General features: G+C 38.7%; 1 protein-coding gene across 3 annotated transcripts in view; it reads left to right on the forward strand.

Moving 5' to 3' along the window:
- The first annotated feature begins 8,461 nt into the window (after window positions 1–8,461).
- Window positions 8,462–20,306, forward strand: part of SCMH1 (sex comb on midleg homolog 1 (Drosophila)) — a 172,886-nt gene continuing 161,041 nt past the window's right edge. For all 3 annotated transcript variants that reach the window (XM_011955182.1, XM_011955183.1, XM_011955185.1), the window contains exon 1: window positions 8,462–8,594. In XM_011955182.1, the coding sequence (XP_011810572.1) occupies window positions 8,582–8,594 (13 nt within the window). In that variant the 5' untranslated portion in view covers window positions 8,462–8,581. The remainder of the gene's footprint in view (window positions 8,595–20,306) is intronic.

Consider the following 20,306-nt stretch of genomic DNA (forward strand, 5'->3'; position numbering starts at 1 on the left):
TATGAAAAAGTGTTAAAACCCCTTTATGGATGTTAAGTATCATAAATAATTCAGATCTTGACCTTCAATATCTAACATATAATCTTTGGGATGATACCAGAGTCCTCAATATACAATATACCATTAGTATGGCAAGCAAAATTCTTCACAAGGTGCCTCCTTTCTACTTTTCTAGCCTCAGCTCATTCAGTTTCTGTCATTGGTCCCTGTAGCTTACTTTGTCCCTTTTCATCTATAATAAATGGCTAGCATTGTCCAAACACATTGTCCATTTCCATTTCTGTATTCAATTCCACATAATTAGGAAGAATGCCTAAAATGCCTATTTGTCTTTCTTCTGATAATCCTAGGTCAACTTCATCTCCTCCATTAAGCTTTCCTCAACCCTCCCCCACCCCTGGCAAAGTTAATCATTCTCTTCTGTTTTCCCAGAGCACTTTTTAGAGCAAATCTCTGTATGGCAAAAATCACACGATGATTGTATATTTGAATTGCTATCGTTACTACTAATCTGTGAGTTCTTTGTGAGCATAAACAGAGGCTTACACTTGTCTTTGTGTCTTTAACATGTTACTACTAGGCTTAGATTTTGTTACTCAGCTCAGATACATTTTGTTTAATGAATGAAATAAAGGCTGCAGTTCTTTCCTTATAAGGATCTGTATGTACAGATATATAAGTGGGAAACTGACCACACAAAAAAAACCTAGAAACACATAAATATATGTAAAACGATATAGTGTATGCTTGAGGTAGAATACTGGAATGATCAGAGCCAGGTTGAGTTATTTAGGGAAGAATTCCTCTAGGTTAGTAGTTGGCAATCTATGGCCCACAGGCCAAATCCTTCTGCCACCAGTTTTTTGTAAATAGAGTTTTACTGGAACATAGCCATGTTCATTTGTTAGTGTATTATATGTCTGCCTTAATGCTATGATAACAGAGTTGAGCAGTTGCAACAGAGACCAGATGTCCTGTAAAACTGAAAATATTTGCCATCTGGCCCTTTACAGAAAAAGTTTGCCAACCCTTGGTCTAGGAATGGGCTTTTAATACGAAAAGAAGAGGAATGTGAATTGGTGAAGCATGAGTGTGCATCATAATTCAATGAAAACCAGCCATAGTAGTAGGTATGCTAGGTAAGAAAGCTCCACTCCAATCCAGTTTGTCAGAGAGACCTATGCTGAAGAGATTAAATGTCAAGAATGTTTGGATTGAGACAGAGGGAACACAAATCTAATGGAAAGAAATTTTGAAGTAAACACTCCGGGCCTGCAGCAAAATAGTTTCCTAAATAGTAGCAAAGGATGATGATGAAGGAGAAGGAAGCGGCAACATAAATTAACATTGACTGAGTGTTTACTATGTGCCAGGTACTGTTCTAAGTGGTGTGTCTGTGTGTGTGTGTCCTATTTAATCCTCTCAACAACTAAATGAGATAATTGCTATTATCGTCTTTATTTTGCTGCAGAGGAAACTCAGGCACAGGAGGTTAAGCTAACTTGATCAAGTTAATACAACTGGTAAGTGATAGAACCAAATCTGAACCCAGGCTGTCGGGCTGCAGAGTCTTTATAATAGAGAAGGGGAAATCTGGAGATATTTGGTAAAAATACCCTTAAGCTTGGAGTAAGGTACTTAGTCCAAGTAATTGGGAAATGTGCTATCCCAACATGGTAAAAAAATGAACAGAAAATAAAAGAGTAATGATGGAAGGCAGGGTGTGCAATTTGAAGAGTGTACTATGAATTAGGCAGAATGGGCAGGGCAAGGAAGCAGATACTTAAGACATGTTATATAGTCATACAGTAAGATACGTCGTATAGTCAGTCATTGCGTTTAACCTTGATGAGACGAGAAAACAATTAACTTCTCCTTGCACATATGAAAGCTGTCCTAAAATACTTGAAGAGCTGATATATCCAATTGAGATATAGATTAGCAGTGACTTTCAAGGAGGTAAGGGACATTCAACCTTCCCACAAAAATATACACACCTTAGAACCCCAAGTATATTATAATTGGTGAAGGTGTCAAGTCATAACACACACCATTCTCTCTCATTCTGTCTCCCTAAGAGAACTGGTTCCTGTCCAACCCCGTATGACTGTTATGGTAAATATTTACCTCTTTGGACCATTTTTTTTAAAAAAATACATATATATTGTATGTATGTTAAAGTAATACATATGCACTATGAAAATTTTGCCAATAGAAGTATACCAAATGAAAACGTTGGCTAGAGATGGTAGCATTGGAGGTGAAAGGAGGAGGAGACATTAAACTAAATGACTTTCAACATTTCTTCCAAATCTATAGTTCTATGTTTATATCAGCAGAGTGGTTACCAAGCACAAAAGAAAAGACTGCAATGTGACTTTGACATGGTTGGCTTGAACAGAGGACAAAATGGTACGGAGAAAATCCAATATATGAAATCTAAATTTATAGAGCAGATTACTTTGCAGTGAACATTGAACTTATTTTTATAAAGATTGCTTTTAACTAGCCATTTTGGTATGTCCAAATATACTTAATTTTAATAAAAAATTTCATTTACACTTGTCAGTACTATATTTACTGTGTAAAATAAAGCAGGCACACATTGTTCATTATTTCAAAGAAGGAAGAGATTTCAGCCAAGTTATGTTGTAGTAGCTACAGTGGAAATAATTGAGCTGGGCCTTGCCCATAAACCTGCAATATGATAGAACTTAAAAGGGGGCCAGGCACGGTGACTCAAACTTGTAATCCCAGCACTTTGGGAGGCCAAGGCAAGAGGATTGCTTGAGGCCAGGAGTTCAAGACCAGCCTGGGTAACATAGTGAGACCTCGCCTCTACAAAAAATAAAAAAGTTAGCCAGGCGCATTGATGCACACCGGTAATCCTAGCCACTCAGGAAGCTGAGGTAGGAGGACTGCATGAGTCCAGGAGTTTGAGGCTGCAGTGAGCTATGATCATTCCGCTGTACTCCAGCCTGAGCAACAGGGTGAGACCTGTCTCTTAAAAACTAACTAACTTAAAAGATACCTTAAGTATGTAAGTTATGTGAAGTGCCTACCACAGTGCCAGTAAATGGTAGATGAAGACACAGAAGAGAAGAAAAGATGATGGTGGTGGTGATACTATGTTATGTCTTCTGTCCCATCACACTTATGTAAGGCTTCAGAGAGAAAGTTGGTATTGTATATATTTGTATCCACACGTACATACACGCACACACATACTGTCCATGCTGCAAAACCTAAACTTGCACAGTGTTGTTTATAATAATGAAATCAGTACTCAGATTTGGAGTCTCAGATTTGGAAGGAACTTTAAAGATTACCCAGTCCAGCCTCCCTCTTCCTCCTAATGATTTAATATCTTCACCAATAGGTTATTTTACCTCTGCTTTCACATCCTTAGTGATGGCAAATTCATGCCTTTCCTTCCCAGAGAGCTTATCCCACTTTTGGATACAGAGCTCTGACTGGCAGAAAGTTCTTCCTAATAATGTGCTAAAGCTTATCTACCTATAGCTTCCACCCACTAGTTCTAACTCTCTCCCTTGGGGTAATGTTGAACAAGTAGAGCAAATGTCATCTCTCTCTTACATGAAATCCCTCCAGATATTTGCAAACAGTTCTCATGTTTCCCCTGAGTCTTTCCTTCTAGTTAACCTTCCCTAGTTTCTTAAATTCTCACTCTCCTTGTTGCTTTCCTTTAAATGAGATTGTGCATCTGTATCTCATTCAAAATATAGGACCTAGAATTAAACATAAAATCCTACTTCTGATGTGTTTGGACTGGCAGGAGTGGAACATCCAGGACTGTCATTGTCCTTATTCCAAATATTGACTGGAATAATGATGATGCTGATGCATTATTTAATGACATCAGATCCATATATGTCTGCTAGCATGATTTGGCACTATAGGAACCACTGAACTTCTTCTCTGTTCAAGAAGCATGAGCCCGAAGCATTCCAAAAAGCATTAGCTTCTCTTTTGCTCTGCCTCACACCTCTGCAAGCTTCTGGAAAGGGTAAACATTATACATAGTTAAAGAATACTAGGACTGCCTGTAGGACAAAGGAAGTCATGGCATTTTCATTAGCCACTTATTGGTAGCTGGATTACTTGTTAAAGGAAATACTGGTGTTCTCATGGGTTCTTCTCTGTGCATACACAAAGATGTATAGTTACTACAAAGCAAGTGGGGCAGGGGTAACACCAAAGAGATATGCTCCCTCTTCTTTGTTCATCTCTGCTACATGGAGGAGACAGGATTTATTGCTTTCTTTGAGAAAGAGATTGGCCAGTTTCCTTCCTCCCCCTTCTTCTGGTGGATCATTCCAGAAGAATATTACATCTCATTATACTTATCTCCTAATAAAGTAAAAGTAAATGAAAGAGAGCTGGGGGCAGAGAATCAGCTGAGATGTGCTAGGAATACTTGGCTGGGCACAGTGGCTCATGCCTTGTAATCCCAGCGCTTTGGGAGGCCGAGACGGGTAGATCACCTGAGGTCAGGAGTTTGAGATCAGCCTGGCCAACATGACGAAACCCTGTCTCTACTAAAAATACAAGAAATTAGCCAGGCTTGGTGGCAGGCACCTGTAATCCCAGCTACTTGGGAGGCTGAGGTTCACTGGAACCCGCGAGGCAGAGGTCGCAGTGAGCCGAGATTGCGCCCCTGTACTCCAGCCTGAGCAACAAGAGTGAAACTCTGTCTCAAAACAAAACAGCAACAACAAAAAAACTTGTTAATCAGAGAGTGGCTGATCAATGGCGCATGCCAGATGAGTCCCTTGTCTGGTGCATCCCAGACGAGTTCCCTGTGTCCCGCCTGCCTTTAGCTTGTCCTTCATCACCACAGTGAGCAGATGTTCTGCTCACAGCTTTTCCATTTTAATTTCTGTGCATATTGGCATAGTATTATGAGAATCTAAAAAAATTTTCAGAAGTACATTTGATACATCTTTTTTTCTGTTTTCCAGTTTCCATTTCTAGGGGAAATATTCTCCCTTCCTGTTCTTTGAAATACTTAACACATATCTGGCATGTAGTAAACACTTAAAATGATAGTTATATATTAATAATTTGACTGTTGTTAATATACAAGTGATAATTTGTAACTAAGTTTTTAATTATATCTTAATATATGAAGAATTTTTTATACTTTTACTTGCTTCAAGGGGTGGCCTGTTGTGATTGTTTTATTACATTTTGAAAGGATACTGCCATAGCCTTATGGATTTTTCTACTACCTATTATACTTCTTTCAATGACTTCCAGAAATATGGAGTCATTACATTCTCCAGATCTGCACTATGCAATGAGTAGCCACTATTATGTTTGTCTAATTAAATTTAAATTTAATAAAAATTAAATACAATAAAAAATGCACTCAGTTGCACTAGCTACATTTCAAGTCCTAAATAGCCACATGTGGCTAGTGGCTACCCATTGGACAACAGGAATATTGAACATTTCCATCATTGCATTAAATTTTGAGAGGCTGAGGCTGGCAGATCCTTGAGGTCAGGAGTTCGAGACCAGCCTGGCCAACATGGCGAAACCCCATCTCTACTAAAAATACAAAAATTAGCTAAGCATGGTGGCACATGTCTGTAATCCCAGGTACTCTGGAGGCACTGCTTTGGATATTAGTAGTCTGCGTTCTTGTGCTCTTTTCTCCGAAATTGAAGTGGATATATTTTCTGGGGTATTCCTAAGACTAATCTCTTAATGCTTCAGGGCTCTAAAAATGCATTTTGAGGATTCACGTTACTGTTCTTATTCCAACCCCTTAGTGCCATTACTATCTTTTGGAATAAATACAGGAACTTTCACATCCTCCAAGAAGATTATTTTATTTTGTTTATTTATTTATTTATTTATTTATTTATTTATTTATTTTTTTGAGACAGAGTCTTGCTTTGTCGCCTAGGCTGGAGTGCAGTGGCGCGATCTCAGCTCACTACAAGCTCCTCCTCCCGGGTTCACGCCATTCTCCTGCCTCAGCTTATCGAGTAGCTGAGACTACAGGTGCCCACCACCACGCCTGGCTAATTTTTTTTTGTATTTTTAGTAGAGAGGGAGTTTCACCGCGTTAGCCAAGATGGTCTCCATCTCCTGATCTCATGATCCGCCTGCCTCGGCCTCCCAAAGTGCTGGGATTACAGGTGTGAGCCACCAGGCCTGGCCCTATTTTTATTTATTTATTTATTTTGAGACAATGTTTCTCGCTGTTGTTGAGGCTGGAGTACAGTGGTATGATCATAGCTCACTGCAGCCTTGACCTCCTAAGCTCAGGTGATCCTCCTGCCTTAACCTCCCAAGTAGCTGGAACTGTAGGTACACACACCACCATGCCTGGCTAATTTTTATATTTTTTTGTAGAGACGGGGTTTCACCATGTTTCTGAGTCTCAAACTCCTAGGCTCAAACAATTCTCCTGCCTCAGCCTCCCAAAGTGCTGGAATTACAGACATGAGCCACCATGCCCAGGCTTACCATAAATTTTAAAGGTCCCAGCCAACAATAAGAGAAAACAAAGGAAGAAGTGGCAAAGTAGAGGTAATTCTAGCAGATATTCCATAGAGTCGTTAGTCAAATTGCGAACACAGAATCCTTGGGTGCTAACCAGTAACAGGTGGTTGTGATGTTCTTTTTGTAAGTACATTGTATTATTCGAGATCTGATTTTTCCTTGTGAGAAAGATATTAAACAGCAATTTTTTTCTTTAATAATCCTTGGTATCCACATTGCCCACTTTTTATTTTTATGTTTTTTTTTTAATTTTTTAATTTTTAAATTTTTTTTTTGAGACAAGGTCTCTATTGCCCAGGCTGGAGTGCAGTGGCGGGATCACAGCTTACTGCAGCCTCCTGGGCTCAACTCAGTCCTCCTACTTCTGTCTCCTGAGTAGCTGGGGCCACAGGCGTGTACCCCATGCCCAGCTAAATTTTTAAAATTTTTTGTAGAGATGGGGTCTCACTGTGTTGCCCAGGCTGGTCTCAAACTCCTGAGTTCAGGCAATCCCCCGCACTTCAGCCTCCTAAAATACTGGGATTACAGGTGATCCTCCTGCCTTAACCTCCTTATAGGTGTGAGCCACAACACCCAGCCATTAAGCACTTTCAAAGCCATTTTTCATTTGTTATTTACAGCAGCCCAGTGAAGCAGGTAGCATTGGGATTGTTCCTATTTGACTAATAAGAAAACTGAGATTCAGTTAAGTTACTGGCCTAAAGTCTTTTTTTTTTTTTTTGACAGAGTCTCACTCTGTCGCCCAGGCTGGAGTGCAGTGGCATGATCTCTGCTCACTGCAACCTCTGCCTCCTGGGTTCAAGTGATTCTCATGCCTCAGCCTCCCGAGTAGCTGGGATTACAAGTATGTGCCACCATGCTTGGCTAATTTTTGTGTTTTTAGTAGAGATGGGGTTTTGCCATGTTGGCCAGGCTGGTCTCGAACCCCTCACCTCAAGGATCTGCCAGCCTCAGCCTCTCAAAGTGCTGGGACTACAGACGTGAGCCACCGTGTCCAGCCATGTTACTTGCCTAACGTCTTAAAGGGAAAATAAACATAAAGGCACGATAGAGTTGAAATTCAAATTAAGGTAAAATTTTAACGTCAAATTCAGCATTTTTTGTTTTGTTTTTACTTTGTTTTTGTTCTATTTTACTACCACTCTGACTGTAATAAAGAAAAGAGTGAAAGTTCTTTAGGGGAACTGAGGTACTCCCAAAGAATTGCTACAGTCCCATTTGTCCTGTGACCATGTGCTTGGGGTGCCGTAACAGAATACCACAGACTGAGTGGCTTAAACAATAGAAATTTATATCCTCAAACTTCTGAGGGCTGGAAGTTCAGTGTCAAGATGCTGGCAGGAGAGGCTAGAGATGAGGTCTCTCAGCTTACAGATGACACCTTCTTTCTGAGTCCTCACGTGGCATTTTTCTCTGTGTGGGAGAAAGAGATATCTCATGTCTCATCCTTTTGTTTTAAAGGAACCAATTATACCAGATTAGGGCCTCACCTGTATGACTTTATTTAACCTTAATTGCCTCCTTAAATCCCCTGTCTCCAAATGTAATCACATTGCGTAGGGCTTTGACGTATGCTTTGGGGGAGACACAGTTCAGCACATAACACAATGTTAATGGGTTTTTAGTGTCTTTTGATATTCTGGCTTAGCCTGGTTAGCTGGAAACTAAATTTAGTATTTGCATGGGACCAAATGTAGCAAATATATGTATTCTTTATTTCTGTGAATATAGAAGCTTAGTTAAATTCAACCTGTGGTACTTGCTGTAAGGTACTTTGCAACTCCAGGATATTCTAATAGCAAAAAAATCTGTATCTAAATTTTCTACTTTTCTTATAATGTAGCCTAATTTGTTAATAATTAGAGATCTCGGTACTTTACAGGTAATAAATGTTCCTCTCCTTCCTCCCCACCCACCTTTTTTACAGATGGAGAAATTAGCATACAGAGAAACTGACTTGTCAGATGTCAGAGCAAGGTATTGGTGGATCCAGGGATAAATCTCCAACTTCTTAACTCCTAGACCGGTTTTTAGTCCATTGACTATGCAGCCTAATGGTAAGTATCTTTTTACCTTATCCTGGAAGTAAGAGGGATTAAGAGACCTAGCAAGGACCGGCTTTAAGGAACTCCTCACTACTAATTAGACTACTCATTATCCTTTTCTTTATAGCCATGATGTCATTTTTGTCATTGGCATGAATTTTCCAGATTGGGAGAGAAGGTTTGAAGTTTTGCTTTTCAAATAGTTAAAAATATTTCTCGGTGGCTCATGCCTATAATCCCAACACTTTGGGAGGCCAAGGTGGGCGGATCACCTGAGGTCGGGAGTTCGAGACCAGCCTGACCAACATGGAGAAACCCCATCTCGACTAAAAATACAAAACTGGCGGGCATGGTGGCACATGCCTGTAATCCCAGCTACTTGGGAGGCTGAGGGAGAATTGCTTGAACCCAGGCAGCAGAAGTTGCTGTGAGCTGAGATCTCATTGTTGCACTCCAGCCTGGGCAGCAAGAGCAAAACTCCATCTCAAAAAAAAAAAAAAAATCTGTAACAGTTTGGCTACGTGATAAATAATTATTAAGAAAGGAAACTATTATTTAATGAATTTGTTCGCTGTGGCAACAGAAATACAATGCAAGCCACTTATGTAGTTTAAAGTTTTCTAGTAAAGGTAAAAAGAAGAAGGGGCATGGGGGCTCTCACCTGTAATCCCAGCACTTTGGGAGGCCAAGGTGGGCCAATTGCTTGAGCCCAGGAATTGGAGACCAGCCTGGGCAACATAGCAAAACCCCATTGCTGCAAAGAATACAGAAGCGTAGCCAGTCATGGTGGTGTGAGCCTGTAGTTCCAGCTACTAGGGAGGTCATAACACTTTATCACACTTAGGTAACTCTCTTGTCTTCTAGACTAAGAGAGGGTGCCTTGTTTTTTTTTAATCCTTATTACCTAACACAGGGCTGGAACTTAGGTAGTCAGTGAATTTTTCGTTTGAAGCATGGATGAATGCAATTTCAGTATGGAAATATCAAAGATTTTAAGAGTGTTATTTTGAAAATGGTAAGTTGGAAATGGAATTTAAATATCAAATTGTACAAGATTTAATAGGAAGCTACCCTCTTTAAACCTATAATATTGCGTTCATTGATTCATTTTATTGACCTAGATATGTGAGATAGTAAGGAAAATAAGACATAATTTTTACTAGCAAATAGTTCATAATTAAGATATACATGTGATCAAACACAAATACACACACATAAGATATAGATAGTTGCTACTATAATATCTCAGCTCCCATAATATTGTTTGATGCTTAGTGAAACAGAATTTCAAGGTTGAATAGGGTCTTAGAAGTTTATCTAGTTATCTCCCTTTACAACCTGTGAATTTTTCTCTCAGCTTGGAAAAGTTTCAGCATCTTTGGTGATAAATAGTCATTCAGCCTTTCTGCTTGTACATTTTAGTGTATAACCAGTCCTCCACAGTACAATTCTCATTGTCAGAAAGTCTCTCTCTGACATTTGCTTCCCTGTAGTGAATGCTTTGTTGAATGCCTCCAATCAAAAGACTACATTTTGTGAAATCCCTGGTGAGCATTCTAGTAGCAGATAAACTAGAACAGGGGTTTTCTGTCTGATTTGTTTAGTGATATATCTCCAGTGCCTAGAATAATGACTGGCAAACAGTGGTAATAAATGTTTGTTGAATGAATTAATCTAAGCATAAGCAGGATTTAGAGCATTATTTCAATTCGGTTTTTTAATTGTCAGATTTACTCCCTTTGTGGACTATTACATATCTTTCATTGCTGTTTCCTGATCAGTTCTTTGCCTCTATGGCATAGTTTAACTTATTGAGCCCTAAATTTGTCATCTGTAAGAAGATATTAATAGTACCTGAGATGGAATATATGAAAATACCTGGCACTGGGCCTGGTGTATATAGTAATGGTAAGTATTAGTTGAATCTGAAATGGAATCAGTGCAGCAACCTCTGAACCTCCCCTGACCCTGACATCCCAGGAATGCAAGTTTATTTTTTAAAATTAATTAATTTCAAGAAGTATACATAACACAGAATTTACCATTTTAATAATATTTTAGTGTACGGTTCAGTGACACTGAAGACATTCACATTGTTGTGCACCCATCACCATCATCAATCTCTAGAACTTTTTTCATTTTGCAGAACCGCAACTGTACCCATTAAAAATGGTAAGTTCATTTTTAATATTAGCTTAGGTAAAGCATGACTGAAATGGCAAATCTGTAATAGAAAAAATAATACCTTCTAAAACTAAATATAAATGACATACTATCTGCAGTTTTAAGTTACCTGTTTTCAGTTATTGTTTATTAACTTGAGTAATTGATATCTTACCATCTGGTTTCTAGGTATCATCCTCTATGTCACAGTTGTTTTGATGAGAGTGTGCATTGAAATATTGACTTTTTAATATGGATAATTTTTCTCTCATTGCATAACTTTCTACATTTAGTAAAAAGACAAGTTTTTTTTTTTTTTTTTTCCCTGCTTGCTGTGTGCCAAACTCTAGGAATACTGACTGGCTTAAGATTATTTAGCTCTGACACTCTGACAGGCATAAATGTAGGAGGTGGCACACTACTACTTTGCTTAGGGCTGTCACCAGAAAGCTGTTACAAAATAATATTTGTCCTGGACTGTGAGGAACAAATAGGAATTTCCCAAATAGAGAAAAGAGGAAGGTCCAGAGGTATGAAAGAGTATGAGTTTGGATGCAGTTTACAGTTGTATGAGCTTGGAAAGAGTATATGTCTGGATACAGTTTAGGGATTGATTCTTGAAGACTTTTAAATGGGCTAGTGACATGTTTTATCTGATTTGTATTTTAGAAAAATAATGCTGATGTATGATTGGAAAGCAGTGAGAACAAACAAAGGAATTAAATAACTGTTTTTATTGGTCAACGTGAGAGATAATGAAATCCTAAACTCTGAATAGGGGCAGGAGAGATTAAAGAGAGGAGATGGTTATTTTAGAGGTACAACTGACAGAATTGGATAACCAGTTGGATTTGGAGGGCAAGAGGGATTACAGGTTTCTGATTTGTTATGTTAACTGGGATAGGGACTGCCAGAGAAGAAAGATAGAAACTGATTATTAAATAGTACCTGTGTACCGTAATATACTCTGAAACATGGTCATTATTCTTAGAACACTTTGAAAACATGATAGGTAACTAGCTCCTTTTCTAATGTGTAGAATTCTGTCAGATGCTGTATTCTCTTTATTTTGGGACAGTTGCCTGATTGAGGGACAGTTACCTGATTCACTGAGTAGTTTATGGCAGTACTTAAAAATTATACATTTTGTAATGCATTTGTTTCTTTTTCTTGAGTACTGCTTTCCATGTTTCAGTAGTTTGTACCAAGAGTCTGTTTCTTCCTAGAAGCTAGAAGTTCCTTTTTCATTGTTCTTTTTTTTTTGAGACAGAGTCTTGCTCTGTTCCCCAGACTGGAGTGCAGTGACATAATCCTGACTCACTGCAGCCTGGACTTCCTGGGCTCAAGCAATCCTGCCACCGCAGCCTCTTAAGTAGCTGAAACCACAGGTTCCATGCTCAGCTAATTTTTAAATTTTTTTGTAGAGACGGGGTCTCACTATGTTGCTGAGACTGGTCTCGAACTCCTGGGCTCAATGAATCCTCCTGCCTTGGCCTCCCAAAGTGCTGGGATAGTAGGCATGGGTCACTGAACTTTTTGAACAATTTGATGCCTTTCTGCCCTTAACTATTTGTTATTTTGTTCATTTTGCTGGATAATTGAATATGGATTTTGTTTTCTTTACTGGAATACTTTCTCTTTTCTTTTCTTTCTTTCTTTCTTTTTTTTTTTTTTTGAGACAAGTCTTGCTCTGTTGCCCAAGCGAGACTAATTTTTTAAAATTGCATTGGTTGCTTTTGAATATTGTTTTACTGACGATCTTTCAACCTGGTTTCTATTTGATGTGGCTTCCTTTGATTAATTTTGTGTATACTGGTAGCTCATCTTTACTTAAGCAATATAGTACTAAAAACTTGTATATAAATGGAATATATATTGTATGTTTAATTTTTAAGAATATATGTTTTCTAATTATGAAAAATTTTAAACATAAATTTAATCATGATCCCCAATCTATTTTTCAGTAATTTTAAAGCCTAATCTAGTTTTTAATCTTTACTAATGATTCAGAGGAAAACAGGCATAGCAGGCTACTAGAAAGACAGGGGATGTAAAAACCAGGAGAGAAGGCAAACACTGGCCAATGTTGCTGGAATGTAGTAGAAAAGGGAGAAGTCATAACAGATAAGATTAGAGAGGCGGGAGGAATCAAATCCTGCATGGCTTTGTAAAGCACGCTTAACTGAGTATGAAGCTATTGGAGGTCCTTCAGGAGAGAAATGACCTTATCTGTTTTATGTTTTAAAATACTCACTCTGACCTAGTAGTAGGGTTCCCCCCCAGAACAGAAACAATGGGAGCTGGGTAGGTAGGTAGAGAGAGATTTATTGTGGGAATTGGCTCACAGGATTATAGAGGCTGAGAAATCCCATGATATACTATCGGTAAGCTGGTGCCATTAGTCTGAGTCCAAAGACCTAAGATTCAGGGAGCTGATGGTGTAACTCTGCCTTCGGTGCCAAAGACCTGAAAACCAGTGGGGAAGGCAGAGGGGACTGTTGTAAGTCTTGGGATCTGAGGCTCAAGAACTAGGAGCTCCATTGTCTAAGGACAGGATAAGATGGATATCCTAGCTCACAAAACGAGAGAATTCACTCTTCCTTCATCTTTTTGTGCTATTTGGACCCTCAGTGGATTGCATAATGCCCACACACCTTGGTGAGAGCAATATTCTTTACTCAGTCTGCTGATTCAAATGTTAATCTCTTCAAGAAATACAACCACAGATACACTCAGAAATAATGTTTACCAGCTATCTGGGCATCCCTTAGCGCAGTTAAATTGACAAATAAAGTTAACTATCACAAGTACTCCTTTCAACTCAGCACCCATATGTATTTCCTTAAGCCATATTTGATCTCCAAATGAAGACAGTAACAGGGTCATTTTTCTACCTAACATAAACAGCTATCCTGCATACAACCGAAAACATACTAACCCCCTCCCCAGGAGAGTGAAGTTCTTCAGTGATGTTTACTCTTCTCCTGATAGTCTGTAACTTAAATATTATGATGTAAAATTAGCAATACTTAAATATTGATATAAAGTCAATACAACTTTTGTTACATGATAAGAAAAGATAGGAAAGAACGCAAAGATATTTGCTTAATATGTGTGTATATACAAACAAACATTCATAATGAAATAAGGAGGAAATACTCAGAACAATTACAGTTGTTTCTGTACTGGTCACATATTTATTGCTGGTATTTATAACTTACCTATTCTGTATTTTTTAAAATTTTTTATTTTTATTTTTGCCTTCTGCAAGAACCTCATGATTCTTTACCCAGCAGGGTGACCCAAAGGTTTGGCCCATTTGTAGTTCTGCCTGGATTGCATTTTTGTAGTTGTCCATTGGCCTTAATCACAGAGTGGAGTAATACTGAGAAACATCCTAAGGTATCTCCTGTATTCTAGACATGCTCTTCAGTTCTTCCATTGTGGAGTAGTAGTTCAGTTTCTCCTTGATAGTCCGGATGAATCACCTCAGGCAACAACACCGCAACTCCCTCTTTACCTGTTGACTCAGAGGCATGAGGAGCCCAGAGTAGCTAGGTGGCAGTTTTCTAAAAAAAAAAAAAAATTGGAGATATTTTGGTTTTGTCTTTTGTTATTTTTAAATTGAAACATAATTGTACATATTTATTGGGTACAGTGTGATATTTCAATACATGTACACAATGTGTAATGATCGAATAGGTAATTAGCATATCAATCGCTTCAAACATTTATCATTTATTTGTGTTGGGAGCATTCAGAAATACGCTCTTTTTGCTGTTTGAAAATACACAATAAGTTCTCATTAATTATGGTCACCTATAGTGCTGTAGAACACTATAACTTATTTCTTTTATTTAGCTGTACTTTTATATTTGTCCCCCTACCTCCCCTTTTTTCCCTTTAGTAACCACTATTCTGTCTACTATGAGGTCTACTTTTGTAGCTTCCACATATGACTGAAAACGTGGTATTTCTCTTTCTGTGCCTGGCTTATTTCATTAACCTGATGTTCTACAAGTTAATCCATGTTGCCACAAATGACAGAGTTTCATTCTTTTTATGGCTAAATAGTATCCCATTGTTTATATATACCATATTTTCTTTATCTGTTTATCTAATGATGGACACTTTGGTTTATCCCATATCTTGACTATTATGAATAGTGCTGCAGTAAACATGGGAGTGCAGATAACTTTTTGACATACTGATTTCCTTTGCTATGGTTATATACCCAGTATTGGAATTGCTGGATCACATGGTAGTATTCTTTTTAGATTTTTGAGGAACCTTCATCCTGTTTTCCGTAATAGCTGTACTAATGTACTATACCACCAACAGTGAATAAGAGTTCCCCTTTCTCCACATTTTTGTCAGCATTTATTTTTGTCTTTTTAGTAGCAGCCACTGTAACTAGGGTAAAATGATACCTCATTGTGGTTTTGATCTGCATTTCCCTGATGATTAGTGATGCAGAACATTTTTTCATATACCTATTAGCCATTTCTGTGTCTTCTTATGAGAGGTATCTATTCAGCTCATTTGTTTATTTTTAAATCAGATTATTTGTTGTTTTGTGTTTTGGGGGAGTTTTTTGGTTTTTGCTGTTGTTTGAGCTCCCTGCATGTTCTAGATATTAATCCCTTGTTGGATGAATAGTTTACATATATTTCTCCGATTCTGCACTCTTTTCCCTCTGTTGATTGTTTCCTTTGCTATGCAGAAGCTTTTTAGTTTGATATAATCTCATGATGTCTAATTGTGTAATTTTGCTTTTGTTGCCTTTGCTTTTGAGGTCTTCTCCATAAAATGTTTGCCCAGATCAATGTCTTGAAGCATTTCTCCTGTGTTTTTTTTTTTTTTTTTTGTAGTTCTATAGTTTCAGGCCTTCATTTAAGTCTTGATCTGTTTTTAATTGATTTTTGTACATGGTGAGAGGTCTAGTTTTATTTTTATGTACAGGGGTCTAGTTTAATTTTTCTGCATATGGATATCCAGTTTTCCCAGTGGATAAAACTTTATTTCCCAGTGGAGAAAAACTTTATTTATTAAGGAGACTGTCCCTTCCCCAGTGAATGTTCTTGATGCCTTTCTCAAAAATCAGTTGGCTGTAAATACATGGATTTATTTCTGGGTTCTCTATTCTGGGTTCCATTGGTATATATGTGTGTTCTTATGCCAGTACCATGGTGTTTGGTTTACCGTATCTTTGTTATATATTTTGAAATCCAGTAGTGTGATGCCTCCAGCTTTGTTCTTTTTTGCTCTGGTTTGCTTTGGCTGTTAGGAGACGTTTATGATTCCATACAAATTTTAGAATTTTTTTTCTATTTTTGTGAAGAATGTCATTGGTATTTTGATAGGGATTGCATTGAATCTATAGATGACTTTTGGTAGTATGGTTATTTTAACAATATTAAGCCTTCCAATCCATGAACATGAGATATCTTTCTATTTGTTTGTGTCCTCTTCCATTTCTTTCGTCAGTGTTCTGTGGTTTCCCTTGTAGAGATCTTTTACCTCCTTGGATAAATTTATTCATAGGTTTTTTTTTTTTATAGCTATTCTAAATGAGATTGCTTTCTTGATTTGTTTTTTTGTTTGTTTGTTTTTTACTAATTCATTGTTGGTTCAGTGCTACTGATTTTTATATGTTGATTTTGTGTCCTGCAGCTTTCCTGAATTTGTTTATCAGTTCTAAGAATTTTTTGGTAGAGTTTTTTTTTTTTAATGGAGTCTCGCTCTATTGCCCAGGCTGGAGTGCAGTGGTATGAACATGGCTCACTGCAGCCTTAACCTATCAATAGATCCTCCCACCTCAGCCTCCCAAGTAGTTGGGACCACAGGCATGTACCACCATCCTGGCTAACTTTTTGTATTTTTTATAGAGATGAGGTCTTGCCATGTTGCCCAGGTTGGTCTTGAAGTTCTGGGCTCAAGTGATCCTTCTGTCTCACCCTCCCAAAGTGCTGGGATTACAGGCGTGAGCCACCACACCTAGCCGTCTTTCCTCTTAATACTGCTTTGGCTGTATCCCATAGGTTTGGGTATGTTATGTTTCTATTTTCACTTGTTTCAAGAAACTTTAAAATTTTCTTCTTAATTTCTTCATTGACCTATTGGTTATTCAGGAACATGTTTAATTCTTTGTATTTCTATGATTTTGAAAGTTCCTCTTGTTATTGGTTTCTATTTTTATTCCATTGTGGTCTGAAATGATACTTGATATGATTTCAGTTTTCTTAAATTTGGTGAGATTTACTTATGGTCTAATTTGGAGAATGTTCCATGTTCTGATGAAAAGAATGTATATTATACAGCTGTTGGAAGACAGTAAAAGTACTGTCACCTAGCTGGCACTGTAACTGCATCTTTTGTGTGTGTGTGTGTGTGGTTTTTTTTAATTTTTAGTAGAGACAGGGTTTTACCACAAGGCCATTCCATAGTTCTGTCAAGCCAGCTGCTTCAGGATGATGCATGTTAAGATCATTAATTCCATGAGCATAAGCTCATTGCCACACTTCTTTGTGTGGCTTCTTGGTCAGAAGCAGTGCTGTCTATAATGGTGGATAAGGGATTTTGTGAGTCTGCAATTGGTAGTTTTGACAGTAGAATTGCATGCAGGGAAGGCAAATCAATCTAGAGTAAATGTCTATTCCAGCTGGACAAAATACTGTCCCTTCAATGAAGGAAGCAGTCCATTGTAATCAACCTGCCACTGGGTAGCTGGCTGATCACCCTGGGGAATAGTGCCATATCAGGGGCTCAGTGTTGATCTCTGCTGCTGGCAGATTGGACACTCAGCAATGGCCATCGCCAGATTGACCTTGGTATGTGGAAGTCCATGCTGCTGAACTTATGCATAATTTCTATGCAAATAAGTAATGGAGGTGTCATTTACTGGGTTGGGGAAGACAAAAAGTAACAAGATGACAGAGGATGGCCTTCTGGTTTAGTCGTGTTAAGTTCTTAATATCTGATTGATAACCATGTAGAGATGGCCTACAGGTGGTTGTTTATGTGAATGTGTGTGGGATTCTAAGAATCCAGTTCTGGAAATGTGAATTTGTAAGTGATCTTAATGGAGTGGTGAGCAGACATACCCTATTTGAATGAGGTGATAATATGGGGTAGTGAGGAGGCAATAACTGTGAGGTAGTCAAGAGGCAATAACTGCAGGTAACTCTTAAGTTTTCCTGTGAAGGAGAGCAAAGAAATAGAAGAGTATAATAGGAGGGATATGTGTGGGATATATAAGAGAAGGGTGTGAGGTTTTGTTTATTTTAGGTTTTCATTGATAGGAAATAATAGAGCAGTAAGAATGCTGGTGCAAATGATCTGTTAGAAAGGAGGTACTTGATAGTAGGATCAGCAATGTGGCAGAATAGGAAACTCCTGACTCTCCCTCCACCCATGGGTGCACCAAATAAATATCTATTCATGGATCAGTTCTCTCTCAGAGAAAGTCAGAGACTAGTTGAAAGATTCCTACCCGTGGGGCAACTGAGAAAACATCCTTATCGAATGGGTAGGAAAAACTGAAGCACACTAGGGCCAGACCCCACCCTGGGCATTGTGCCATAAAATTGGGAAGGGAAGCCCCAACATCCAACCTCTCCCCATGGAGAGGAGGGTTTTAACCCCACATATAGCATCCAAACTTAAGATTCTTCATGGTCTGGCTCTTAATTCATCAACTCTGGGAGCAGAGGGGATTAGACATATGCAAGTCTTTCTAGACCACAGGAAAAAAGCAGCAGTTAGATATGGGCACTTAAGCACTTAAGAGCTTTCATCCCCCAGGAGCTTTCATCCCCCAGGAGCAATACATAGAAGGGACTTAAGAAATGAAGCCCCCTGTTTGCCCCCAGAAGGAGTTTATGACACACTATTCCGGCAGCTTTTTGGTGGTTTGGCTTCTAACTAACTTACATTGGGGGAGTTTAGGGGCAGTCAAATATTAACCCGCCACCAGCCTGGGAAGAGTTTGTCCACACATTGAATACCTCAGCTTACACAGCTTCCACCAAGGGTCTACATACTAAACCTCTCAGTTCTGGGAGAAGAAGGGATTGGCCTATGCAGATCTCTAGACCTCTGCAGGAAAAAAGCAGCAGATTTATATGGGTACAGAAGCACATCCCTGGACTTTATTCCCCAGGAGAAGTGCAGAGAAGAAGCTTAAAATGTAGCCCCCTCTTTTTCCCCAGAAGGGGTTTATGACATACTCTTCTGGTGACTACTTGCCAGCCTGGCTTCCAAATAACTTGCATTGAGGAATTAAAGGGGTAGACAGCTATTAACCTGACACCACCCTGATGGGCATATGTCCACATGAGTGCCCCAACTTTTACAGCTATCTCCCAAAGGATTACATCCTCAACATCTTAGCTCTGGGAGCCAAGGGGACTAGGCATAGATGAGTTTTTCTAGATCACAGAACAATGGGATGGCTTTAAATAGGTATACAAATACCTTCAGAGGTCATACCTCTTATGAGCAGTGCAGAAAGGAAGTAGGGACATGTAGGTCCCATTTGTTCTCCAAAAGGGGCTTATGGCACACACTTCCAGTGGCTACTGGACAGCCTGGCTTCTGATGAACTTGCATTTGGGATCTGATGGGAAAACAAACAGTAGTCCTCTAGCTAATCTCAGTGATAAATCCAAGGCTACTCATTCTTCCTCGAAGGAGTTTGGTCATGCCTCAAGTGCCACAACTTCTATAGCTTCCACCCAAGGGACAAGATTTGGGAATCAGTGGAGCTTTGCATTCCTGAGTAGCCTTAGACCACAGCAAACAAAAAGGGGGACGTACAGTAGGACCACTTCTATGAGCTTCTCCCCAGGATCAGAGGGTGCAACCTGAATGTGAGTATAGGTTTTTGCCACAGATCTTCTCCTTAGCTTAGTGCAGAGAGAGTGGGACATAAATGCTCAGGCTCAGCTGTGAAGATAGAAGGAAATGGAAAACTCATTCAGTCATTCAGTACCTCAACATCTCCAGCTATATCTAGAGATTCTGGCTCCTACTCTATGGTATTGTGGGGGTATTGACAGAATGTGACACATCCTAAGCTTGAGGGGACCATCATAAAAGAGACAGCAGTCTGAAAAAACACAGAGATTAGAGAGTGCCTTAAAATTTTTGGCTGGATGGATTGGTGAGATCCTTCTCCTACATGAAGCCAGTCTGACAAGTCGGGGAGAGGTTATATTCTTATTTAATGCATAGAAGCTAATACAAAAATCAAAGAACAAAGAATCTATTAAAAAAAAAAAAAAGAGAAGTCTCCACAAGTGAAATAGAGATATGTGATTCGCCTGACAGAGAATTTAAGATAATGGTTATAAAGATGTTCACTGAAGTCAAAAGAGCAATGAAAGAACAAACTAAGAACTTTGACAAAGAGATAGAAAGTATAAAATAGTACCAAATAGACATCAAAGATGTGAAAAGTACTGTAACTGAACTAAAAAAATTCAATGGAGGTGTTCAACAGCAGATTCGATGAAGCAGAAGAAAGGATCGATGAAATCAAAGACAGGTCATTGAAAAAAA

Source organism: Colobus angolensis, unplaced genomic scaffold, assembly GCF_000951035.1.
Source record: "Colobus angolensis palliatus isolate OR3802 unplaced genomic scaffold, Cang.pa_1.0 Scaffold399, whole genome shotgun sequence".
In the NCBI taxonomy this organism is placed as follows: domain Eukaryota; kingdom Metazoa; phylum Chordata; class Mammalia; order Primates; family Cercopithecidae; genus Colobus; species Colobus angolensis.